This window comes from Anguilla rostrata, chromosome 8 (genome assembly GCF_018555375.3).
Source record: "Anguilla rostrata isolate EN2019 chromosome 8, ASM1855537v3, whole genome shotgun sequence".
NCBI classification, from domain to species: domain Eukaryota; kingdom Metazoa; phylum Chordata; class Actinopteri; order Anguilliformes; family Anguillidae; genus Anguilla; species Anguilla rostrata.
This window is the reverse complement of record NC_057940.1, coordinates 3,737,443-3,762,442: the sequence shown is the minus strand read 5'-3', so window position 1 is coordinate 3,762,442 and position 25,000 is coordinate 3,737,443. Positions and strand designations below refer to the sequence as shown.

General features: G+C 49.7%; 1 protein-coding gene across 1 annotated transcript in view; it reads left to right on the top strand.

Moving 5' to 3' along the window:
- Nucleotides 1–25,000, top strand: part of carmil3 (capping protein regulator and myosin 1 linker 3) — a 55,959-nt gene that overhangs the window by 25,677 nt on the left and 5,282 nt on the right. Inside the window, exons 13-36 of the mRNA XM_064345535.1 lie at nt 121–230; nt 1,219–1,296; nt 1,757–1,833; nt 2,530–2,634; nt 3,857–3,926; nt 4,341–4,422; nt 5,464–5,560; nt 8,707–8,761; nt 10,395–10,567; nt 11,925–11,993; nt 12,630–12,723; nt 13,488–13,586; nt 14,508–14,557; nt 15,349–15,802; nt 15,965–16,140; nt 16,738–16,825; nt 17,903–18,013; nt 18,261–18,327; nt 19,024–19,211; nt 21,452–21,531; nt 21,914–22,087; nt 23,781–23,958; nt 24,473–24,806; nt 24,903–25,000. The exon at nt 24,903–25,000 is cut by the window's right edge and continues 18 nt beyond it. Coding sequence (XP_064201605.1) covers nt 121–230; nt 1,219–1,296; nt 1,757–1,833; nt 2,530–2,634; nt 3,857–3,926; nt 4,341–4,422; nt 5,464–5,560; nt 8,707–8,761; nt 10,395–10,567; nt 11,925–11,993; nt 12,630–12,723; nt 13,488–13,586; nt 14,508–14,557; nt 15,349–15,802; nt 15,965–16,140; nt 16,738–16,825; nt 17,903–18,013; nt 18,261–18,327; nt 19,024–19,211; nt 21,452–21,531; nt 21,914–22,087; nt 23,781–23,958; nt 24,473–24,806; nt 24,903–25,000 — 3,107 coding nt within the window. The remainder of the gene's footprint in view (nt 1–120; nt 231–1,218; nt 1,297–1,756; nt 1,834–2,529; nt 2,635–3,856; nt 3,927–4,340; nt 4,423–5,463; nt 5,561–8,706; nt 8,762–10,394; nt 10,568–11,924; nt 11,994–12,629; nt 12,724–13,487; nt 13,587–14,507; nt 14,558–15,348; nt 15,803–15,964; nt 16,141–16,737; nt 16,826–17,902; nt 18,014–18,260; nt 18,328–19,023; nt 19,212–21,451; nt 21,532–21,913; nt 22,088–23,780; nt 23,959–24,472; nt 24,807–24,902) is intronic.

The window sequence follows — 25,000 nt, the reverse complement described above, 5'->3', positions numbered from 1 at the left end:
CGGTCTCACCCCCCTCGCTCTCTCTCTCTCTCCCTCTCCCCTTCTTTCCCTCTTGGTCTCCCCCCTCTCCCTCTTTCTCGTTCCCCCCCCTCTCTCTCTCCCTCCCTCTCTTTCCTGTAGGTGTGGTGGCTCTCTCCCAGGCTCTCTGCTCCAGTGATGATTACTCAAACTCCCTCCTGCACCTGGACCTCAGCCGCAACCCAGGGGTGCTGTCTGGGGAGGACGCCACGGTCAGAGCCACTGCGCCCCAAAACTACACACCTCATACCCCTATACCCACGCTGCACCTTACACACTACGCCCTAAAACTACGCACCTCACACTGCACCCCTATACCCCACGCTACACCTTACTAACTACACCCCAAAACTACACACCTCACACTGCACCCCTATACCCCACGCTACACCTTATACACTACTCCCCAAAACTACGCACCTCACACTGCACCCCTATACCCCACGCTACACCTTACTAACTACACCCCAAAACTACACACCTCACACTGCACCCCTATACCCCACGCTACACCTTATACACTACTCCCCAAAACTACGCACCTCACACTGCACCCCTATACCCCACGCTACACCTTACTAACTACACCCCAAAACTACACACCTCACACTACACCCCTATACCCACACTACACCTTACTAACTACACCCAGAAACTGTGCACGTCACACCTCACCACTTATACCCCACGCTACACCTTACGCACTACGCCCCAAAACTACTCACCTCACACTACACCCCTATACCCCACACTACACCTTACACACTACGCCCCAAAACTACTCACCTCACACTACACCCTTATACCCACGCTACACCTTACACACTACGCCCCAAAACTACGCACCTCACACTACACCCCTATACCCATGCTACACCTTACACACTACGCCCCAAAACTACGCACCTCACACTACACCCCTAAACCCACGCTACACCTTACACACTACACCCCAAAATTACACACCTCATACCCCTATAACCCACACTACACCTTACGCACTACGCCCAAAAACTACGCACCTCACACTACACCCCTATACCCACGCTACACCTTACACACTACGCCCCAAAACTACTCACCTCACACTAGGTGAATACACCCCCACACTAAACCCTCAAACTACACCCCCTACTCCTACGCACTACATCCCTCTCTGTCACCTCCTCTGATGCTCTCTGTCTCTCGGTCTTCCTGCAGAACCTGTATCTTTTCCTGGCACAGCCTAACTGCCTGGTGCACCTGGACCTCTCTGGAACAGACTGCGCCGTGGATTCGGTAGGGGGTCCTTTTATCCAGGATTGGAGTAGGTGGAGAGTAAAGGAGGAGTAGGGGGAGAGTAGAGGAGGAGTAGGGAGAGAGTAATGGAGGAGTAGGGGGGAAAGTAAAGGAGGAGTAGAGGGAGAGTAGAGGAGGAGTAGGGGGGGAGTAGAATTGGAGTGGAGGGAGGGTAGAGGAGGAGTAGGGGGCGAGTAGAGGAGGAGTAGACAGAGAATAAAGGAGGAGCAAGAGGAGAGTAGAGGAGGAGTAGAGGGAGAGTAAAGGAGGAGTAAGGGGAAAGTAAAGTAAATTTGAATTGTGCACATTCAAATGCATTTGACCATGTTTGCTTATAGTTTAGGCTTGTTTATATCCCCCCCACTTTCTACCTGCCTGATTGACAAGTCTGTCACCTCAATCTCAGTCTGTCTTCCTGTCCCTCTCCCTCTCCCTCTTACTCTCTCTCTCTCCCTCTCAGTTGTTTGGGGCGTTACTCAGGGGCTGCTGTGCTGATCTCTCCTACCTGAACCTCTCCAAGAACTCTTTCTCACACAGGTCAGTGCCTGGCTCCTCTCCCTCCTCTCCTCTCTTTACTCTCCTCCTATTCCTCCTTTACTCTCCCCCTACTCTCACTTTACTCTCCTCCTACTCCTCCTTTACTCTCCCCTACTCCCAGTTTAGTCTCCCCCTACTCCTCATTTACTCTACCCCAGTCCTCCTCTACTCTCCCTCTACTCATGCTTTACTCTTTCTTTATTTACCATTTATTCTCCATCAAGCTTACTACTGGCTAACTCCCAGCCCTTTTCGATTATATCCTACTCCAGCCATATTCTACACTTACTCCCCACCCACTCCAATCCTACTCCAGCCATATACCCACTCCAATCCTACTCCAACCATTTGGAAAGTGGTTTAAAAGTGAGTTTTCTATCTGACCAGGACATAGTTAGGCCATGTTGGAGCTAACCTAGTCCATTTATGTTAAAACTTCTCTCAAGCTAGTACATTTGCACTGCTCTAGATGCCTAGTTCCAAGCTTTTTCTCATTGGGTACTTTCTTCCTTTCCCTCCCCTCTCTCTCTCTCTCTGTCCCCCCTCCCTTTCTTTCTTCCTCTCTCTCTCCTCTCTCCCCCTCCCCCCTCTCTCTCTCTCTCTCTCCTCTCTTTCCTCCCTCCTTCTCTCTCTCCTCTCTCTCCCTCCTCTCCCCTTCTCTCTCTCTCTCTCTGTCTCTCTCTCTCTCTCTCTCAGGAAAGTACGGGAGTCTCTTCCGTTGTTTCGTCAGTTTTTCAGCTCGGCCTTCAGTCTCACACACCTCAGCCTGGCGTCCATGAAGCTGCCCCTCGACGTGCTCAGGTGAGACCAGGCGCTTGGTGCAGTCGGTCGCATTGTCGCCTCAGAGCCTGGGTTCGAATTCCCGCTAGGCCTTTTCTCCCCGTGTTTCCTCCCACAGTGAAAAAAATGTGCATGTTAGGCTAATTGGATACTCTGAATTGCCCGCAGGTGTGAGTGTGTGAGTGAATTAATGGTGATTGAATGGTGTGTGTATGCCCTGCAATGGATTGGAGACCTGTCCAGGGTGTATTCCTGCCTCTCGCCCCAATGCACGCTGGGATAGGCTCCAGCCCTTCCCTGATCAGGAATAAGTGGGAAAGATAATGGATGGATGGAATAAGTGGGAAAGATAATGGATGGATGGAATAAGTGGGTAAGATCATGGATGGATGGAATAAGTGGGTAAGATAAAGGATGAATGGATTAATGGATTGATGCAATGAGCAGGTAAGATAGTGGATGGATGGATGGTACGCAGTGGTGGAAAACAGACTGCAACAACGACTGCCCTATTTTTTTTATATATTATTTTTTTAGCACTTTTTATTTGTGTTCAGCTTTGATGGAATAAAAAACGTGTGAGGTGGGAGACTTGGGATTACTGCACACAGCTGCAGGGGCAGCAATCTTCCTTAGCTGGAAACAGTAATGCAGCGGCAAAGTGTGAGTCAGAGACATTCTTCTGGGGACCTCTGACCAAGTGTGTAAACCTGCCCTCTGAGGACCTCTGACCAAGTCTGTAAACCTACCTTCTGAGGACCTCTGACCAAGTCTGTAAACCTGCCCTCTGAGGACCTCTGACCAAGTGTGTAAACCTACCTTCTGAGGACCGCTGACCAAGTGTGTAAACCTACCTTCTGAGGACCTCTGACCAAGTGTGTTAACCTACCTTCTGAGGACACGTGACCAAGTGTGTAAACCTACCTTCTGAGGACACCTTGCTGGATGAGAAGGTTACACACCGAACCAAACACTTTCAGTTTTTCAGGTTTAGACACCGACAGGCCAACATTAAGCTCAAGCTTCGATGAACACATGAAATGCCAAGAGCAAATTTAAACATTGATGGTGAAACAACAATGGGAGCAATGTCAGTCTTGTCCATTATCTTAGGGAAGTACCTGTTTGCTGATTTATAAGCATGCAGACAGAGAGCAGCTTCAGTGCGGTGCTAACATAGTCTCTCTCTCTCTCTCTCTCTCTCTCTCTCTCTCTCTCACTCTTTATGTCTCTCTCTCATCAGGGCTCTCTTCCTTGGCTTGTCCTCCAACCCTCACATTACCGACCTGCACCTAGACATCAGCAGCTGTGAGGTATCAGTGTGTGTGTGTGTGTGCGTGTGTGTGTGTGTGTGTGTGTATGTGTGTGAGTGTGTGCATGTATGTGCGTGTGTGTGTGTGAGTGCGTGCGTGTGTGTGTAGGTGTGTGTGTGTGTGTGTATGTATGTGTGTGAGTGTGTGCATGTGTGTGCGTGTGTGTGTGTGTGTGTGAGTGTGTGTTTGAAAGACTACTAGCAGAACTGAACATGTTGTCAATACACACGAGTGCATGTGTGACAAGTATGTGTATATGTGTCATTGTGCATTTGTGACTGTTTGTATATATGTGTCAGTGTGTCCAGCTGGATAAGTGTGATGTACACGGTATACAATGACATGACTGTGTTATTCTCTCACTCTCTCTCTCTCTCCTCCCCCCTCCCTCTCGCTCTCTCTCCCCCCCCCCAGCTCAGGTCTGCTGGTGCAGCAATGATCCACGAGCTTCTCCCCCGGATATCCTGCATCGGAACCTTAGACATTTCAGATAACGGTGTGAAATACATAAATACCCCAATACCCAACTAACCATATGCCCAAATGCCCCATGAACCCTATTCCCCAATACCCAACTAACCATATGCCCCAATGCCCCATTAACCCTATTCCCCAATACCCCACTAAATATATACCCCAATGCCCCATTAACCCTATTCCCCAATACCCCTCTAACCATATAGCCCAATGCCCCATTAACCCTATTCCCCAATACCCCACTAACCATATACCCCAATGCCCCATTAACCCTATTCCCCAATACCCCACTAACCATATACCCCAATACCCCATTAACCATATTCCCCAATGCCCCACTAACCTTGATCCCCATTACCCCAGTAACCCTTCCTGAACACCCTGCTTTCCCAAATTTGGATTGTAAGTTGTGATTTTAATGTTGTTTAGTCATATTGTGTGGTTGAGGGTGCCATTATGTAGTTTAATGTTGCGCAATTGGTTTAGAGGGTGCCATTTTGTATTTTAAGTTTTGTAGTTTAATGTTTAATGTTTGTTTTCCAGAGTGGCATTATGTATTTCTATGCTATGTAGTTGTATTTGTGTGTGATGTTACAGGTGAGCATTTTAATGTTGTGTAGCTGCATTTGAGTGTGGTGTCATGCATTGTAATGTTATGTAGTTATATCTGAGTGTAGTGTTATGTAATGTAATATTGTTTAGTTGTATTTGAGTGTGGTCTTGTGCATTTTAACATAGTGTAGTTATAACTGAGTGTGGTATGTATTTTAATGTTGTGTAGTTGTATTTGAGTGTGGTCTTATGCATTTTAACATAGTGTAGTTATAACTGAGTGTGGTATGTATTTTAATGTTGTGTAGTTGTATTTGAGTGTGGTCTTATGCATTTTAACATAGTGTAGTTATAACTGAGTGTGGTATGTATTTAAATGTTGTGTAGTTGTATTTGAGTGTGGTCTTATGCATTTTAACATAGTGTAGTTATAACTGAGTGTGGTATGTATTTTAATGTTGTGTACTTGTAGTTGTAATTGAAGGTTTTCCATTTTCTTTCTCCGCAGGGTTAGATGCAGATCTGCTCTCTGTTATTCCATCTCTCTCTCACCACCCCTCCCTGAAACACCTGCTGCTGGGAAAGAACTTCAACATCAAGAGCCGGTATGGTATAGTAATGGCCCTGGTATGGTGTAGTAATGGAGCCGGTATGGTGTAGTAATGGAGCCGGTATGGTGTAGTAATGGAGCCGGTATGGTGTACCGTAATGGAGCCGGTATGGAGTACCGTAATGGATCTGGTATGGAGTAGTAATGGAGTCGGTATGGTGTAGTAATGGAGCCGGTATGGTGTAGTAATGGAGCCGGTATGGTGTACCGTAATGGAGCCGGTATGGTGTAGTAATGGAGCCAGTATGGAGTACCGTAATGGAGCCGGTATGGTGTAGTAATGGAGCCGGTATGGTGTACCGTAATGGAGCCGGTATGGTGTAGTAATGGAGCCGGTATGGTGTACCGTAATGGAGCCGGTATGGTGTAGTAATGGAGCCCGTATGGAGTAGTAATGGAGCCGGTATGGTGTAGTAATGGAGCCGGTATGGTGTAGTAATGGAGCCGGTATGGTGTACCGTAATGGAGCCGGTATGGTGTAGTAATGGAGCCGGTATGGTGTAGTAATGGAGCCGGTATGGTGTACCGTAATGGAGCCGGTATGGTGTAGTAATGGAGCCGGTATGGAGTAGTAATGGAGCCGGTATGGTGTAGTAATGGAGCCGGTATGGTGTAGTAATGGAGCCGCCATGGTGTAGTAATGGAGCCGGTATGGTGTAGTAATGGAGCCGGTATGGTGTAGTAATGGAGCCGGTATGGTGTAGTAATGGAGCCGGTATGGTGTAGTAACGGAGCCGGTATGGAGTACCGTAATGGAGCCGGTATGGTGTAGTAATGGAGCCGGTATGGTGTAGTAATGGAGCCGGTATGGTGTAGTAATGGAGCCGGTATGGAGTACCGTAATGGAGCCGGTATGGTGTAGTAATGGAGCCGGTATGGAGTAGTAATGGAGCCGGTATGGTGTAGTAATGGAGCCGGTATGGTGTAGTAATGGAGCCGGTATGGAGTACCGTAATGGAGCCGGTATGGTGTACCGTAATGGAGCCGGTATGGTGTAGTAATGGAGCCGGTATGGAGTAGTAATGGAGCCGGTATGGAGTACCGTAATGGAGTCGGTATGGTGTAGTAATGGAGCCGGTATGGTGTAGTAATGGAGCCGGTATGGAGTAGTAATGGAGCCGGTATGGTGTAGTAATGGAGCCGGTATGGTGTAGTAATGGAGCCAGTATGGTGTAGTAATGAAGCCGGTATGGTGTAGTAATGGAGCCGGTATGGTGTAGTAATGGAGCCGGTATGGAGTAGTAATGGAGCCGGTATGGAGTAGTAATGGAGCCGGTATGGTGTAGTAATGGAGCCAGTATGGTGTAGTAATGAAGCCGGTATGGTGTAGTAATGGAGCCGGTATGGTGTACCGTAATGGAGCCGGTATGGTGTAGTAATGGAGCCGGTATGGAGTACCGTAATGGAGCCGGTATGGTGTAGTAATGGAGCCGGTATGGAGTAGTAATGGAGCCGGTATGGAGTACCGTAATGGAGTCGGTATGGTGTAGTAATGGAGCCGGTATGGTGTAGTAATGGAGCCGGTATGGAGTAGTAATGGAGCCGGTATGGTGTAGTAATGGAGCCGGTATGGAGTAGTAATGGAGCCGGTATGGTGTAGTAATGGAGCCGGTATGGAGTAGTAATGGAGCCGGTATGGAGTACCGTAATGGAGCCGGTATGGTGTAGTAATGGAGCCGGTATGGAGTAGTAATGGAGCCGGTATGGTGTAGTAATGGAGCCGGTATGGTGTAGTAATGGAGCCGGTATGGTGTACCGTAATGGAGCCGGTATAGTGTAGTAATGGAGCCGGTATGGAGTAGTAATGGAGCCGGTATGGTGTAGTAATGGAGCCGGTATGGTGTAGTAATGGAGCCGGTATGGTGTAGTAATGGAGCCGGTATGGAGTAGTAATGGAGCCGGTATGGAGTAGTAATGGAGCCGGTATGGTGTAGTAATGGAGCCGGTATGGAGTAGTAATGGAGCCGGTATGGAGTAGTAATGGAGCCGGTATGGTGTAGTAATGGAGCCGGTATGGTGTACCGTAATGGAGCCGGTATGGTGTAGCAATGGAGCCAGTATGGTGTAGTAATGGAGCCGGTATGGTGTAGTAATGGAGCCGGTATGGAGTACCGTAATGGAGCCGGTATGGTGTAGTAATGGAGCCGGTATGGTGTAGTAATGGAGCCAGTATGGTGTAGTAATGGAGCCGGTATGGTGTAGTAATGGAGCCGGTATGGAGTACCGTAATGGAGCCGGTATGGTGTAGTAATGGAGCCGGTATGGAGTAGTAATGGAGCCGGTATGGTGTAGTAATGGAGCCGGTATGGTGTACCGTAAGGGAGCCGGTATGGTGTAGTAATGGAGCCCGTATGGTGTAGTAATGGAGCCTGTATGGTGTAGTAATGGAGCCGGTATGGTGTAGTAATGGAGCCGGTATGGTGTAGTAATGGAGCCGGTATGGTGTAGTGATGGAGCCGGTATGGTGTAGTAATGGAGCCGGTATGGTGTACCGTAATGGAGCCGGTATGGTGTAGTAATGGAGCCGGTGTGGTGTAGTAATGGAGCCGGTATGGTGTAGTAATGGAGCCGGTATGGTGTAGTAATGGAGCCGGTATGGTGTAGTAATGGAGCCCGTATGGTGTAGTAATGGAGCCGGTATGGTGTATCGTAATGGCTGGGGCGCACATCTGTGAATCTGATTGGTTTGGCTCACGGTTGGGCCTCTGACGTTGTACTCCTGAGCAAAGTGCTCAACCTGAATGGCTTCAGTTAGTATACCCACCTGTATCTCTGCTAGCCTGCGAGCCGCAGGCTCTTCAGCAGCGGTGTAATTTTAAGATCAGGACATTCTCATTGACATTGACTCCGTCACTTCATAAAATGAACCCTGGAGTGGGAACATTACATAGGTGCTTAAATTATCAGATCACTATGAGCGTTAACTTTTTTATCAAAAAAAATAATACGATTACTATGTCAATGATAAAATTATGATTTCAATGTTGACTTTGTCTCACTACCACAAAATGAATAAACCAATAAGTAAAATAATCGCATCTGTATTTATTAAGAATTTAAAAAATCATGTATGCATTACTTTTTCATTAATGTGGATAGTTTCTAAAAATGACTTTGAATCGAGTGTGTTTCTCTCTGCAGGGTTCTGGATGAGGTTCTGCAGAAACTAGTTCAGCTCATACAGGAGGAAGAGTGTGTGAGTTTTCATTACAATGTATCAAAAAACAAACACACGTGTGAGTGTGTGTGTGTGTGTGTGTGTGAGTCTTTGCGTGTGTGTGTGTGTGTGCGTGTGCATGTATGAATGTGTGTGTGTGTGTGTGTGTGTGTGTGTGTGTATGTGTGTTTTATGTGTTTGTATACCTGTGTGTGTCTCTGTGTATATGTGTGTTTTATGTGTTTGTATACCTGTGTGTGTCTCTGTGTACGAGTGTGTATATGTGTGTTTTATGTATTTGTATGCCTGTGTGTGTCTCTGTGTATGGGTGTGTATATGTGTGTTTTCTGTGTTTGTATACCTGTGTGTGTCTCTGTGGTTATGGTGTTTGTGTTGTGTGTGTCTCTGTTGGGTGTATATGTGTGTTTTATGTTTGTATCCTGTGTGTGTCTCTGTGTACTGGGGTGTATATGTGTGTTTTATGTGTTTGTATACCTGTGTGTCTCTGTGTATGGGTGTGTAGTGTGTTTCTGTGTTTGTATACCTGTGTGTCTTGTGATATGGTGTTTGTGTTGTTACTGTGTGTCGGGTGTGTGTCTTGTTAGGTTTTGTATATGTGTGTTTTATGTGTTTGTATACCTGTGTGTGTCTCTGTGTACGGGTGTGTTTCTTGTGTAGGTGTGTTTGTGTTGTTCTGTTGTGTTGTGTGTGTGTGTCTCTGTGTACGGGTGTGTGTCTCTGTGTATATGTGTGTTTTATGTGTTTGTATACCTGTGTGTGTCTCTGTGTATATGTGTGTATATGTGTGTTTTCTGTGTTTGTATACCTGTGTGTGTCTCTGTGTACGGGTGTGTGTGTCTCTGTGTATATGTGTGTTTTATGTGTTTGTATACCTGTGTGTGTCTCTGTGTACGGGTGTGTGTGTCTCTGTGTACGGGTGTGTGTATATGTGTGTATATGTGTGTTTTATGTGTTTGTATACCTGTGTGTGTCTCTGTGTATGGGTGTGTGTGTCTCTGTGTATGGGCATGTGTCTCTGTGTATATGTGTGTTTTATGTGTTTGTATACCTGTGTGTGTCTCTGTGTACGGGTGTGTGTCTCTGTGTATATGTGTGTTTTATGTGTTTGTATACCTGTGTGTGTCTCTGTGTACGGGTGTGTGTGTCTCTGTGTACGGGTGTGTGTGTCTCTGTGTACGGGTGTGTGTGTCTCTGTGTATATGTGTGTATATGTGTGTTTTATGTGTTTGTATGCCTGTGTGTGTCTCTGTGTACGGGTGTGTATATGTGTGTTTTATGTGTTTGTATACCTGTGTGTGTCTCTGTGTATGGGTGTGTATATGTGTGTTTTCTGTGTTTGTATACCTGTGTGTGTCTCTGTGTACGGGTGTGTGTGTCTCTGTGTATGGGTGTGTATATGTGTGTTTTATGTGTTTGTATACCTGTGTGTGTCTCTGTGTACGGGTGTGTGTGTCTCTGTGTACGGGTGTGTGTGTATGTGTGTATATGTGTTTTATGTGTTTGTATTCCTGGTGTGTCTCTGTGTACGGGTGTGTGTGTCTCTGTGTATATGTGTGTTTTATGTGTTTGTATACCTGTGTGTGTCTCTGTGTACGGGTGTGTGTCTCTGTGTATATGTGTGTTTTATGTGTTTGTATCTCTGCTCCTGCAGGGCCTACAGTCTCTCTCGGTGGCCGACTCGCGGCTGCGTTCTCGCGGGACGGTTCTGGTGAACGCTCTGGGCTCCAACGCCTGCCTGCGCCGGGTGGACCTGAGCGGGAACAACATGGAGGACGTGGGAGCCAAGATGCTGAGCAAAGCCCTGCAGATCAACACGACACTGAGGTGAGACCTACAGGTCAACATTACACTGAGGTGAGACCTGCAGATCAACACTACACTGAGGTGAGACCTGCAGGTCAACACTACACTGAGGTGAGACCTACAGGTCAACACTACACTGAGGTGAGACCTGCAGATCAACACTACACTGAGGTGAGACCTACAGGTCAACACTACACTGAGGTGAGACCTACAGGTCAACACTACACTGAGGTGAGACCTACAGGTCAACACTACACTGAGGTGAGACCTACAGGTCAACACTACACTGAGGTGAGACCTGCAGATCAACACTACACTGAGGTGAGACCTACAGATAAACACTATACTGAGGTGAGACCTACAGATCAACACTACACTGAGGTGAGACCTGCAGGTCAACACTACACTGAGGTGAGACCTACAGATCAACACTACACTGAGGTGAGACCTACAGATCAACACTGCACTGAGGTGAGACCTACAGGTCAACACTACACTGAGGTGAGACCTTCAGGTCGACACTACACTGAGGTGAGACCTACAGGTCAACACTACACTGAGGTGAGACCTACAGATCAACACTACACTGAGGTGAGACCTACAGGTCAACACTACACTGAGGTGAGACCTACAAGTCAACACTACACTGAGATGAGACCTACAGATCAACACTACACTGAGGTGAGACCTACAGGTCAACACTACACTGAGGTGAGACCTACAGGTCGACACTACACTGAGGTGAGACCTACATGTCAACACTACACTGAGGTGAGACCTACAGGTCAACACTACACTGAGGTGAGACCTACAGGTCAACACTACACTGAGATGAGACCTGCAGATCAACACTACACTGAGGTGAGACCTGCAGGTCAACACTACACTGAGGTGAGACCTACAGATCAACACTACACTGAGGTGAGACCTACAGGTCAACACAACACTGAGGTGAGACCTACAGATCAACACTACACTGAGGTGAGACCTGCAGATCAACACTGCACTGAGGTGAGACCTACAGGTCAACACTACACTGAAATGAGACCTACAGGTCAACACGACACTGAGGTGAGACCTACAGGTCAACACTACACTGAGGATAGAGTCAGAGAGCTAGTGAGGAATGGACAGAGGGGAGGGGGGACAGACAGCATGTGGCGTATATTATTTAGACGCAAGTGGGAGTGTTTAGAGTCTCCAGTGTATCTCTGAGGATGAGGTAGGGTTGCAGGAGGTGAGGAAGGGGTCTGAAGTACGTTGCGTCTTTACATGTTTTGAATTAACCTTTCTTTCTCTCTTTCTCTGTAACTCCTTCTCTCTCTCTTTCTCTCTCTCTCTCTCTCTCTCTTCCTCTCGGGCACTCTTTGGCTGCAAGGAGTGTCACATGGGACCGTAACAACACCACGGCAACTGGGCTCCAGGATGTGGCCCGAGCTCTGGAACAGTGAGTTATACACACACATGTGCGCACAAACAAACACACACACACAGGTGTGTAGATGTGATGCAGGTGTGCATTGCTGACTGCTGGTTCAGACTGTACTATGACAGGTATAGATGTGTAAATCTCAATTCATTAAATTTAAAATTAATTGAGATTTAAATAAATAAATTCTGAAAGCACTAAACATATTATTATTATTATTGTTATTATTATTATTATTATTACTACTACTACTGCTATTATTCGTCCTAGTATTTGTAGTAATAGTTGGACTAGTAGTAGTAATAGTAGTACTAAAAGTAGTAGTAATACTAGGACTAACAGTAGTTGTAGTAGTAGTACTAGTATTAGTAGTATTTAGTAGTACTAACAGTAGTACTAGTAAAAGTCTGACTGTTAGTAGTAGTAATACTAGGACTAACAGTAGTAGTAGTAGTAGTAGTATTAGTATTAGTAGTAATAGTCGGACTAGTAGTAGTAATATCAGTACTAACTGTAATAGTAATACTTGGACTAACAGTAGTAGTATTGGCATTATTATTCATTCTGAAAATCTCAGAAACTCAGAAGGTGTGACGGTGGGGTGTGGGGTGGTGTGGACTGGCCTGTAATGTCTTACCTGTATGTACCCTTCAGCAACTTCACTCTGCAGTACATGCCCCTCCCCCTCAGTGATGTCACCCAGGCCTACCGCGGCTCCTCAGAGAAGACTGAGCAGGCGCTGACCAAGGTGGGTCAAACTCAGCGCCAAACTGGCTCCAGTGAACGGGAGGAACTCTTTTTCGCAGGAGTCAGGAACTCCATGAGCCTCCATTCCATGTCATATCCTCCTTAGGACCGGGAATGAATTTTTGTCCCCTGTAGGGGACACAAGCCTCATAATCTCATAATCTCAAGGACCCATACAGTATACCCTACTCTGCTGAAACCTAGACTGCGAGGTACGTTCAATAAAAATGAAATAAATAATATTTCAGTATTTTCACTGTGACATGTTTATTTTTTTATACAAATCGAGGCATTTTGTATTATGTCAAAAGAAAATATGTAAAAAAAAAAGCAGTTATTTTCTTCTGCCGAGTCTCAGGAGGATATCCTGGTGTTTTTGACTTGCTTGTGTTGGTGTGAAAAGAGCCGCGTTCCCGTGGAAACACTCGCTGTTTTCCTCAGTGGCGTCTTCTTCAGTCTTTCTCTCTCCGTCTCTCTCATTCCATCTGTCTCTCTCCATCTCTCTCACTCCATCTTTCTCTCTCTGTCTCTCTCTCATTTTCAATTTTGAATTTAAGCTGCTTTATTGGTATGAAATACAAATGTAATTATTGCCAAAGCAAACATCTCTCTCTCTCTCTGTCTCTCTCAGTGCAGTGTTAATGTCTCTCTCTCTCTCTCTCTCTCTCTCTCTCTCTCTCTCTCTCTCTCTCTGTCTCTCTCAGTGCAGTGCTAATGTCCCTCTCTCTCTCTCTCTCTCTCTCTCTCTCTCTCCGCCTCTCTCAGATCCAGCGCGCTCTGCTGAGGAATAATCAGACTCAGAGGTTCTCTCAGAGGCAGGCCCTCCGCCTCCACCAGGGCCTGGTCACCAGCACTGCTGAACAGGTCAGAGGTCATGGGGGCGCGGGGGGGGGGGGGGGGGGGGTGGGTGGAGCTGCTGGGAGTCAGGGCGCGGGGGGGGGGGGGGGGGGGGGGGGAGTGTGGACACCGAGGGCTGACTTGCACCACGTCGCACAGCACTTTCGACAAAACTACAGTCTTTGTCATCATCTGCAAAAAAGTGTCCCAAAACACTTTCTTTTTCCTCAACGATACGCACCGCTAGGATTTTGTTTATGTCAAGCAAATGAAAAAAAAATGTTTGTTTTTTTTTTTTTTTTTAAACGGTCGGGACGTTTGCCGTCTTGTTGCCATAGAGACAGCAGGCCCTTCCCTGCGGGCCTCTGCTGAGGCGTCGGTGCCAAGTGTCGTGCGACACCTTCGTTTCCGTCGAGCGGCGCTTTTCTGTGAAAGTGTCGCGCGGCGATGTATAAATTAGGCCGAAGTGTGCAAACACGCGGAGATAAACAGATAAATGGCGCCTGCCCGGCATTGCACTGCCGCCGTTTAGCAGATGCTCTCGTCTCCGGGGCAACCGACACACCTCTGCGCACAGCGTTCACACCGCATCCATTTATACGGCAATTTACCACAGCAAACGCAGCGGGAGTGGAGAGGGGGAGGAGCTAAGTCTATTTACCACAGCAAACGCAGCGGGAGTAGAGAGGGGGAGGAGCTAAGTCTATTTACCACAGCAAACGCAGCGGGAGTGGAGAGGGGGAGGAGCTAAGTCTATTTACCACAGCAACGCAGGGTGAGGGAGAGCTAGTCTATACCAAGAACGAGTGGAGTAGAGAGGGGGAGGAGCTAAGTCTATTTACCACAGCAAACGCAGCGGGAGTAGAGAGGGGAAGGAGCTAAGTCGCTATTTACTCTACTGCTAACTCAGCGTATCATCGTCGGCTATCTTCTTACCACACAACGCAGGTGGATGGAGAGTGGTGTGAGGAGCTAAGTCAGTCCAGGCATGCTGCGGGGTGAGAGGGGGAGGAGCTAGCATGTGCCACAGCAAGCAGGGGTGAGAGGGAGAGCAGGCTATACCCGCGCGCGTGAGTTGGAGAGTGGGGGGCGTAGTCTATTTTAGCAAACGCGCGGAGTGGGGGAGGAGTTAAGTTGTGTTGCCACAGCAATCGAGCTGGGTGTGGGGGGGAGTAGTCTATGTTGATCTAGTGTGTCCGAAGGGAGTGTGAGGTGGTGGAGCTAGTGTGATTTCGTGGTGGGTGGAGGGGGGTAGCTACAGTCGTGCGTTCTCCGTGAGTGTGAGTGTGTGTGTGTGTGTGTGTATACGTGCGTGCATGTGTGTGAGTGTGAGTGTGAGTGTGTGTGTGCATGTTGGTCTGTGTGTGTGTGTGTCTGAGTGTGTGTGTGCATGTTGATCTGTGTGTGTGTGTCTGAATGTGTGTGTGCATGTTGGTCTGTGTGTGTGCCTGCGCGTGTGTGTGTGTGTGAATACTGCTCTCTATTCCAGCTACCCCTGGTGAGCTGGCCATGTGCTCAGTAGACGGGTGTGGGTGTTTGGTGTGTGGCGGTGGTGTGTGTGTGTGTTGTGCTGGTGTGTGTGTGAGTTCGTGTTTGCATGTGTGGTCTGTGTTGTGACGTGCTGGTGTGTGTGTGCATGTTGATCTGTGTGTGTGTGTCTGTATGTGTGTGTGATGTGTGGTCTGTGTGTGTGCCTGCGCGTGTGTGTGTGTGTGTAATAACCCCTCTCTCTCTCTCTCTCTCTCTCAGCTCTACCCCTCTCTGTGTGAGCTGGCCCATGTGCTCTCAGTAGACGGGTGTGTGTGTGTGTGTGTGTGTGTGTGTGTGTGTGTGTGTGTGTGTGTGTGTGTGTGTGTGTGTGTGTCGGTGTGAGTGTGTGTGTGCGTGTGCGTGGGGTGCGTGTGTGTGTGTGTGTGTGTAATAACCTCTCTCTCTCTCTCTCTCAGCTCTACCCCTCTCTGTGTGAGCTGGCCCACGTGCTCTCAGTAGACGGGTGTGTGTGTGTGTGTGTGTCTGCATGTGTGTGTGTGTGTGTGTGTGTGGTGTGTGTGGTGTGCGGTGTGTGTGTGTGTGTGTGTGTGTGTGTGTGTGTGTGTGTGTGTGTGTGTAATAACCTCTCTCTCTCTCAGCTCTACCCCTCTCTGTGTGAGCTGGCCCATGTGCTCTCAGTAGACGGGCCGGTCAGACAGAAGCTGGACTCGCTGGCAGGAGAACTGGCCAAAGCAGCGGACAAAGAGCTGCAGGTACAGCCTGCCTCTGATTGGACGCCTCCTGTTATGATGTATTTATTGTATTTATTGATTGGCTGCCCTGTCTCAGGTGATCGTGGACTCCATGGTCTTATGCAATGTGCTGATTGGTCAGTTGGTTTGTGATGGGCTCATTGATTGGCTGCCCTGCCCCAGGTGATCGTGGACTCCATGGTGTCGCTCTGTCGGGAGCTCTGCCCTCTCTCCTCCTCGGCGGCCGAGCGCCTGACTCCACCCCTCTCCTCCGTCTCCGAGCGCGTCTCTATCCCTCGCTCCACCATCCGCTCCGCCCTGATGGAGAGAGCAGCACAGGACATCCACCGAGCTCTGGAGTGAGAGAGGGAGGGAGGGAGGGGAGGGGGAGAGGGAGAGGAGAGGAGGGAGGGAGGGAGGGAGGGGAGGGGAGGAGGGGGGAGGAGGAGGGAGGGAGAGGAGAGGGAGTGGGGAAGGAGGGGAGAGAGGAGGGAGAGAGAGAGAGAGGGAGGGATGAGAGGGAGTGAGGAGGGAGGAGAGAAAGAGGAGGAGGAAGGGAGAATGAGTGGGGGAGAGAAGGGAGGGATGGATGAAGAGAGATGAAGAGGGAGGGGAGGGAGAGAAATAGAGTGAAGGAGGAAGGGGGGATGGGGGAGTGGGGGAGGTAGAAAGGGAAGTAAGGGAGAGGGACAGAAATAGGGAGTGGAGGATGCGGGGTGAGAGGAGCGAAGGAGGAAGAGAAATAGAGAGTGAGTGAGAGAGAGGGGGAGAGACAGCTACAGAAATAGAGAGAGGGAGAATATGGAGATGAGGGAGAAGGAGAAGAGAGGGAGGCTGTGAGGGAGTGAAAGAAGGGAGGGAGGAAAGGAAGGAGAAGAGAAGATAGAATACAGTCACCCCTTCCAGTCCTTTTCAATGCAGTCGCATGTGTTCTGCTCTTCTCCTGTCTGTCACAGGGAGGTGAAGCTGTCGGTGGTCTCCTATCTGACGAACTCCATAGTGGATCAGATTCTGCAGGAGCTCTACAGCACACACAAAGCCCTGGTACAGCCCCACCACTGCGTCTGCAGCCCTCCAACACTGTCTGTCTGTCTGTCTGTTTGTCTGTCTGCAGCCCTCCGGCACTGTCTGTCTGTCTGTCTGTCTGCTGCCCTCCAGCACTCTCTGTCTGTCTGTCTGTCTGTCTGCAGCCCTCCTGCACTGTCTGTCTGTCTGTCTGGGTTTCTGTCTGTCTGTCTGTCTGTCTGTCTGCAGCCCTCCTGCACTGTCTGTCTGTCTGTCTGCCTGTCTGGGTTTCTGTCTGTCTGCAGCCCTCCGGCACTGCCCATCTGTGTGTCTGTCTGTCTGTCTGTTTGTCTGCCCATCTGGGTTTCTGTCTGTCTGTCTGCCCGTTTGTGTTTCTGTCTGTCTGTCTGCCTGTCTGTGTTTCTGTCTGTCTGCCCATCTGGGTTTCTGTCTGTCTGTCTGCCCGTTTGTGTTTCTGTCTGTCTGTCTGTGTTTCTGTCTGTCTGACTGCCTGTCTGTGTTTCTGTCTGTCTGTCTGCCTGTCTGTGTTTCTGTCTGTCTGTCTGTGTTTCTGTTTGTCTGTCTGCCTGTCTGTGTTTCTGTCTGTCTGTCTGTCTGCCTGTGTTTCTGTCTGTCTGTCTGTGTTTCTGTCTGTCTGTCTGCCTGTCTGTGTTTCTGTCTGTCTGTCTGTCTGTCTGTGTTTCTGTCTGTCTGTCTGTCTGTCTGTGTTTCTGTCTGTCTGTCTGCCTGTCTGTGTTTCTGTCTGTGTTTCTGTCTGTCTGTCTGTCTGCCTGTGTTTCTGTCTGCCTGTCTGTCTGTGTTTCTGTTTGTCTGTCTGCCTGTCTGTGTTTCTGTCTGTCTGTCTGTGTTTCTGTCTGCCTGTCTGTGTTTCTGTCTGTCTGTCTGTCTGTCTGTGTTTCTGTCTGTCTGTCTGCCTGTCTGTGTTTCTGTCTGTCTGTCTGCCTGTCTGTGTTTCTGTCTGTCTGTCTGTCTGTCTGTGTTTCTGTCTGAGCGCTGTCTCTCCTGTGTTTCTGTCTGAGCGCTGTCTCTCCTGTGTTTCTGTCTGAGCGCTGTCTCTCCTGTGTTTCTGTCTGAGCGCTGTCTCTCCTGTGTTAGAGTCGGCAGGTGTCTCAGGTGAAGCCCTGGGATGAGACCGGGACAGGGAGGAGATCTCACAGACACCGAGACTCCCTGGACATCACTGACGAAGAGCTGGGGACCAGCATCGTGAGTGTGTGTGTGTGTGTGTGTGTCTGTCTGTGTCTATGTGTGCATGTGTGTGTGTGTGTGTGTGTGTCTGTCTGTGTCTATGTGTGCATGTGTGTGTGTGTGTGTGTGTGTGTGTCTGTCTGTGTCTATGTGTGCATGTGTGAGTGTGTGTGTGCATGTGCACATGTGTGTGTGTGTGTGTGTGTGTGTGTGTGAGACTGCATGAATCTGCTTCAGTCTAACTGGCTTGCTCTCACACCTGTAGGACACTATTGCTATAAAGAAGAGGAGCTCCAGGACAAGACGAATCCGCCCCGTGTCCACCAGACTGAGTGAGTCTGTCCTCAAACAAACTCAACCCCACTCAACCATCCTCAACCCAATTCAACCCCATTCAACCACACTCAACCCAATTCAACTCCAATCAACCCCATTCCGCCATGTTTACTTGCAGGTTAACTTTGGCTAAAGTTACACTCTCTAATTACTTACAAGCTACTGCTAGTTTAAGAGTCTTAAATCTAGAGTCTTACCTCCCAAATACATATATGCATTTGTGTGTATGTGTGTGTGTGTGTGCATGTGTATGTGTGAGATAAAGTAGCATAATGTGGTGTGGGTCTTCCAGTATTTTTCAGGGTACATTTTCATCACATTAGCCATTTAAAGAGTTTCAGCCAAGGCCCAGTTCTGACAGTGTTGCTCCAGCAGAGCCAAATTTTGCTGCAGTGCTTGTATTGAGACCAATTGCAGGGTTGTTCCTCTGTACACAGGGAAGAGTTTCAGCTATGTGTGGAAAGAGGCCAGAGCTTGCAGGCTAATCCAACAGCACCACCCTCTACTTAATTGCATTACTGTTGTAAATATTGAACTGTGCTCCATTGAGATTAAAGCCGTCTAAATGTCATGGCCTCTATCAGTTGATCAATGTCAAGCTCTCTGAAGCCACTCTCTTTTTTCTGTTTTTTTTTCTTCTAATCTCTCCTCTTTTTTTCCTTTTCTCTCTTTCTCTGCTTTTCGTCCCTCAGGTCTGGGTGATGACTCCAGTGCCTCCCCTCCGTCTTCAGTACCGCCACACTCCGCCCCCCTCTCTCGCTCTGCATCATGGGAGTGTCTGTCTGCCCTGCCTACCCAGGGTGCACCTCTGCATCATGTGACCAGGGTTAGGCCGAGGCCACCGCGGAAGCACCGGAGAGGACACGCCCCTCCTGAAGCAGTGAGACCAGTGACCCCTGACCCCTCATATCACAGATAATGGCCAACAGAGGTGGCCATCCCAGGTCCTGGATGGGCCGCAGGGTCTGCTGGTTTTTGTTGCTACTTTGATCAATTGATCAATTAAATTACACAGTTAACTCGCCTCACCTGGTTTCTTGGGTCTAAAGCACCTGTTGTATTTAAGGTGAAAACAGAAACCAGACCCTGCGGCTACCCAAGGCCACCTTTGATGTAGACCCACCAGATTCTCACCTTTCTATCCATAACTACAGAAGCTATATCTCTCTATTTTTCACCTTAAAAACGTTCCAATTAATGCTTCTTTTGAAAATCCAGTAAGGGTGTCACAGTACAGTACAGTGGCAGTGGGTACTCTGCGACATAGCTCAGGAGGTAAGAGCGGTTGTCTGGCAGTCGGAGGGTTGCCAGTTCGATCCCCGCCCTGGGCATGTCGAAGTGTGCTTGAGCAAGACACCTAACCCCTAACTGCTCTGGTGAATGAGAGGCATCAATTGTAAGGCGCTTTGGATAAAAGCGCTATATAAATGCAGTCTGCTTACCAGTCCATTTACTCATTACTGCAATATCACACCTGAAACTCAACCAGAACCTCCTGTAGTCAAGAAACACTGGTCATTGTCAGTATGCAGGAGCTGAGTATGCGGTTGGACTATAGAAGCTGTGCTATTTCTGTTTCGACAGCCTCAGACAAGGGGAGAAAAGGGAAAAGGAGGAGGGGTTGGAAAGAGTATTCAAATTGCCTTGCTTAGATCTGCCCGCCTGCCTGCAGTGGCGGAGTCCTGGGATTCCCAGCGTTTTGGGGCTACTGGTCGTACTGAGGAGCTGATGAAATGCGTTCGCCTTTGAACGAGAGACGAAAATTAGCCTCGCCGCGGCGGGCCTTCTGTCTCAGAGTCTGCGGTGCCGTTTTGAAGGGGGGCTGACTGGCACCCGGGGGGGGGGGGGGGGGGCGCGGCCGACTCCCACATGACCGATAACGGCAGCCGGCTGTTTCCTGGTCCCGTAACAGGAAGTAACATTATCCTGTTCCGCTGAACGAATACGAATTGGGCAAGGTCTCCTTGAGGGGGGGGGATCTCGTGAAGGAGGATCAGTCGGCCTTCCCTGAGAACCTCCTCCGTGAGCCTGACCGTCCTGTGAAACTACAAAAGCTTTTTTCCCCTCTCTGAGTTTTAAACGTCAATCAGTGTGCTTTATTGATTGATTGATTGATTGATTTATAAAAGTGGGTTACCCTTGCTGCCCTGTGGGCGTGCATCTATGGTATTGCTGTAGAACTCTTCCAGAAGTTGTATACTCCAGACTGAAGCCTGAGTTTTGAGCTGTGGTTCCTGGATTTTCTGAGGCAAAAAAAAAAAGAATGGTTACATTTTAAACCAAGGCTGCCCAACCCTGTTCCTGGAGATCTACCCTCCTGTAGGTTTTCAGCCCTAACAAAGCACACCTCGATCTGCAGATAGAGATCTTGTTGAGCTGCTAATTGGTAGAATCAGGTGTGCCAAATTAGGGTTGAAATGAAAACCTACAGGACAGTAGATCTCCAGGAGCAGGGTTGGACGGCCCCGTTTTACGTGAATGTTCCTCTATGTCATGTGATCATATCCCAATCCACCTCAACTCTTTCCACCACCGAAGAGTTACCACATTCCCAAATTTTTAGAGTCGTGGAATTAGGCAGATTAAGGGTCAGTTCCCACGTTCCTAGTTTGGGAGTCACGGAATTAGGGAAAGTAAGGGTCAATTTCCACATTCCCACGGTGTGGGAATCGCAGACATTAGGGAGAGGAATAACGATTAACCATACATCTAAGTTCCCCACATCGTGGTTACCCTGCGAATCAGCCATATTAAAGTAACACCTGAGTACTTAATACCTGAGGTGCACTTGCGTTTTTAAGTGGCTGCTGCATGATCTGCCTCTGCTTTCTCGTTGACCTGAGCCTGCTCAACTTTCGAAAGGCAAAGCAAGCCGGGCTAATTGGGGTTAAGAGGTGGTTTTCACGCGTGGGTGCCTCTTAACATCAGCTGCCAGTAAACTGCTTTTGTATTGCTGCGAAGGGCAAGTTGTGACTCAGAGTGGATATTTTTACTGATGCAATTCAAGTGCCATGCCTCAGGGTACCAAGTGAAGATTTATATGTGTGAATCATTTTCTCTTTCTCTCACTTTTACTCTCTCTCTCTCTCTCTCTCTCTCTCTCTCTCTCTTTCTCTCTAGCACTGCACAGAAAATGGAGCCGTTACTCCTCTCGATGATGGACTGCCTGATTTTTATACCAAGAGAGTCCTGCCTGGCAGGTGCAACATACGCACACACACGCGCACACACGCACTCACTCTCACACACACACACACGCACTCACACACACACACACACACACACATACTCACATACACACACGCACTCACACACACACACACACGGACTCACACACACACACTCACATACACACACGCACTCACACACATACACACACACACACACACACACACTCACACACACACACACCCACACACTCATGCACACAAACACATACAATTGTAAGTATGTATGTACCATTTATTGTAAAGCGTCTTTGAGACCATGAAAAGCGTTATATAAAATACATTTATTATTATTATTATTATACACACATGCTTCTGACAGAATGGTGGCTCTTTCTCTCTCTCATTCTTACAGCCAGCTTTCATCTCTTCACCAAGCTCAGTCCTTCAGAAGAAAGAAGAGACGCAGTATGCTGTCAATCTTTGGTTTCCGTAGGAACCGCAACTCTACAGTCTCCACTCAGGAGTCCACGGCGGCGGCAGGTGCCTGTGGAGAGGAGCCCAGGACAGTGGCGTCTGCTCCCAGCAGGTACAGCACTTCAGCTGTGTGGAGCAGTGGTCTGAGCAGCAGTGTGGAGCAGTGGTCTGAGCAGCAGTGGTCAGAGCAGCAGTGTGGAGCTGTGGTCAGAGCAGCAGTGTGGAGCAATGGTCTGAGCAGCAGTGTGGAGCAGTGGTCTGAGCAGCAGTGTGGAGCAGTGGCCAGAGCAGCTGTGTGGAGCAGTGGCCAGAGCAGCAGTGTGGAGCAGTGGCCAGAGCAGCTGTGTGGAGCAGTGGCCAGAGCAGCTGTGTGGAGCAGCGGTCAGAGCAGCAGTGTGGAGCAGTGGCCAGAGCAGCAGTGTGGAGCAGTGATCTGAGCAGCATTGTGGAGTAGTGGTCAGAGCAGCAGTGTGGAGCAGTGGTCAGAGCAGCAGTGTGGAGCAGTGGTCAGAGCAGCAGTGTGGAGCAATGGCCAGAGCAGCAGTGTGGAGCAGTGGCCGGAGCAGCAGTGTGGAGCAGTGGCCAGAGCAGCTGTGTGGAGCAATGGTCTGAGCAGCTGTGTGGAGCAGTGGCCAGAGCAGCTGTGTGGAGCAGTGGCCAGAGCAGCTGTGTGGAGCAGCGGTCAGAGCAGCAGTGTGGAGCAGTGGTTTGAGCAGCTGTGTGGAGCAGTGGTCTGAGCAGCATTGTGGAGTAGTGGTCAGAGCAGCAGTGTGGAGCAGTGGTCACAGCAGCAGCGTGGAGCAGTGGTCAGAGCAGCAGTGTGGAGCAGTGGTCTGAGCAGCAGTGTGGAGCAGTGGTCAGAGCAGCAGTGTGGAGCAGTGTTCAGAGCAGCAGTGTGGAGCAGTGGTCTGAGCAGCAGTGTGGAGCAGTGGTCAGAGCAGCTGTGTGGAGCAGTGGTCAGAGCAGCAGTGTGGAGCAGTGGTCTGAGCAGCAGTGTGGAGCAGGGGTCTGAGCAGCTGTGTGGAGCAGTGGCCAGAGCAGCTGCGTGGAGCAGCGGTCAGAGCAGCAGTGTGGAGCAGTGGCCAGAGCAGCAGTGTGGAGCAGTGATCTGAGCAGCATTGTGGAGTAGTGGTCAGAGCAGCAGTGTGGAGCAGTGGTCTGAGTAGCAGTGTGGAGCAGTGGTCAGAGCAGCAGTGTGGAGCAATGGCCAGAGCAGCAGTGTGGAGCAGTGGCCGGAGCAGCAGTGTGGAGCAGTGGCCAGAGCAGCTGTGTGGAGCAGTGGTCTGAGCAGCTGTGTGGAGCAGTGGCCAGAGCAGCTGTGTGGAGCAGTGGCCGGAGCACCAGTGTGGAGCAGTGGCCAGAGCAGCTGTGTGGAGCAGTGGTCTGAGCAGCTGTGTGGAGCAGTGGCCAGAGCAGCTGTGTGGAGCAGTGGCCAGAGCAGCTGTGTGGAGCAGCGGTCAGAGCAGCAGTGTGGAGCAGTGGTCTGAGCAGCTGTGTGGAGCAGTGGTCTGAGCAGCAGTGATCTGAGCAGCATTGTGGAGTAGTGGTCAGAGCAGCAGTGTGGAGCAGTGGTCAGAGCAGCAGTGTGGAGCAGTGGCCAGAGCAGCAGTGTGGAGCAGTGGTCAGAGCAGCAGTGTGGAGCAGTGGTCAGAGCAGCAGTGTGGAGCAGTGGTCAGAGCAGTAGTTTTTCTAATGGTTCTGCAGGAAAGGCTTTTAGCAGATAAGAGTTAAGTTGATATTCAATATCTGGCAGTCTTTCCATCCATTTAATAGATCCATTTCTGTCCTCCTCCCTCCCCCCACAGTTCTGCTACAGAGAACATATACGCTATCCCCCACCGTGCAAGGGATTGTGGGAAAGCAGATCCCCCCAGGGATGAGGCTAAGGGAAAAGAAGAGGAACAGAAGGGGGAGGGCCAGCTGGAGGCTAAACCAATGCCTGGGGTGGGGGGAGGCAAATCCCCCTGCTTCTCACAGAAAGAGGTAGTGTGGTACATTCCTCAGTGTAGATCATACCAATATAGTGGCCTAACATGGGTGGGATGAGGGGGTACACACACACACACATTCAAACGCACATGCACACACAAACACACACACCTACACATGCACACACGAACAAACACACACCTACGCACACACACACACACGCACACGCTCACTCACACTCACACACACACACACACATGCACACGCGCACACACACAAGCACTCCGTCACACACAAATGCACCCACTCACACACACACACACTCACTCACCCACACACACACATACACACACACGCACACGCACTCACTCACACACACACATGCACACGCACTCACACACACACACGCACTCACTCACACACACACACGCACATGCACACACAAACACACACACACACACATGCAAACACAAACAAACACACACCTACGCACACACAAACAAACACACACTCACATACTCGCGTACGCACGCACACATCCCATCCCCCCCGTCTCTCCCTGTTCCAGGGATCGGGGCAGGACACGGAGACAGACAAACCCACAGACCCAGACGGGCCAGCAGACGAGCCGGAGGAGACGGACCAGGGCGGGGACGACCGACAGACGGACAGACAGACGCCACACCCGCAGACTGAGGACCAGAGGGGCCCCAGGACCCCCGTGGACGTGCTGGCTTCCCCGGGGCCGGGGCCGGAGACGGAGACGGACAGACGGACAGGGGCCACGCCCACAGAGGAGCATTGTGGGGACATCGCGAGCGGGCCGAGGCCAGACCCCCCGCCGCAGAGCGCCAAGCCCAGCCTGGCCCATATGAGGCAGCGCCACCTGCAGCAGAGCTCGGGTATTGCACCACGTCAAACGCATCGTTCTGGCAAAATGTCTGCCTGGGTTTGGGTTGTTGTGTTCGCTTATGTTTGCTCTCCTTTTTTTTCTGCAGAGTCATCTGTGGAAGGAGAGTTAGCAGTGGGGAGAGAGAAAGAGGTGGAGGAGGAGGAGGAGGAGGAGGAGAGAGGTAGCAAAACAGAGGGACATCCT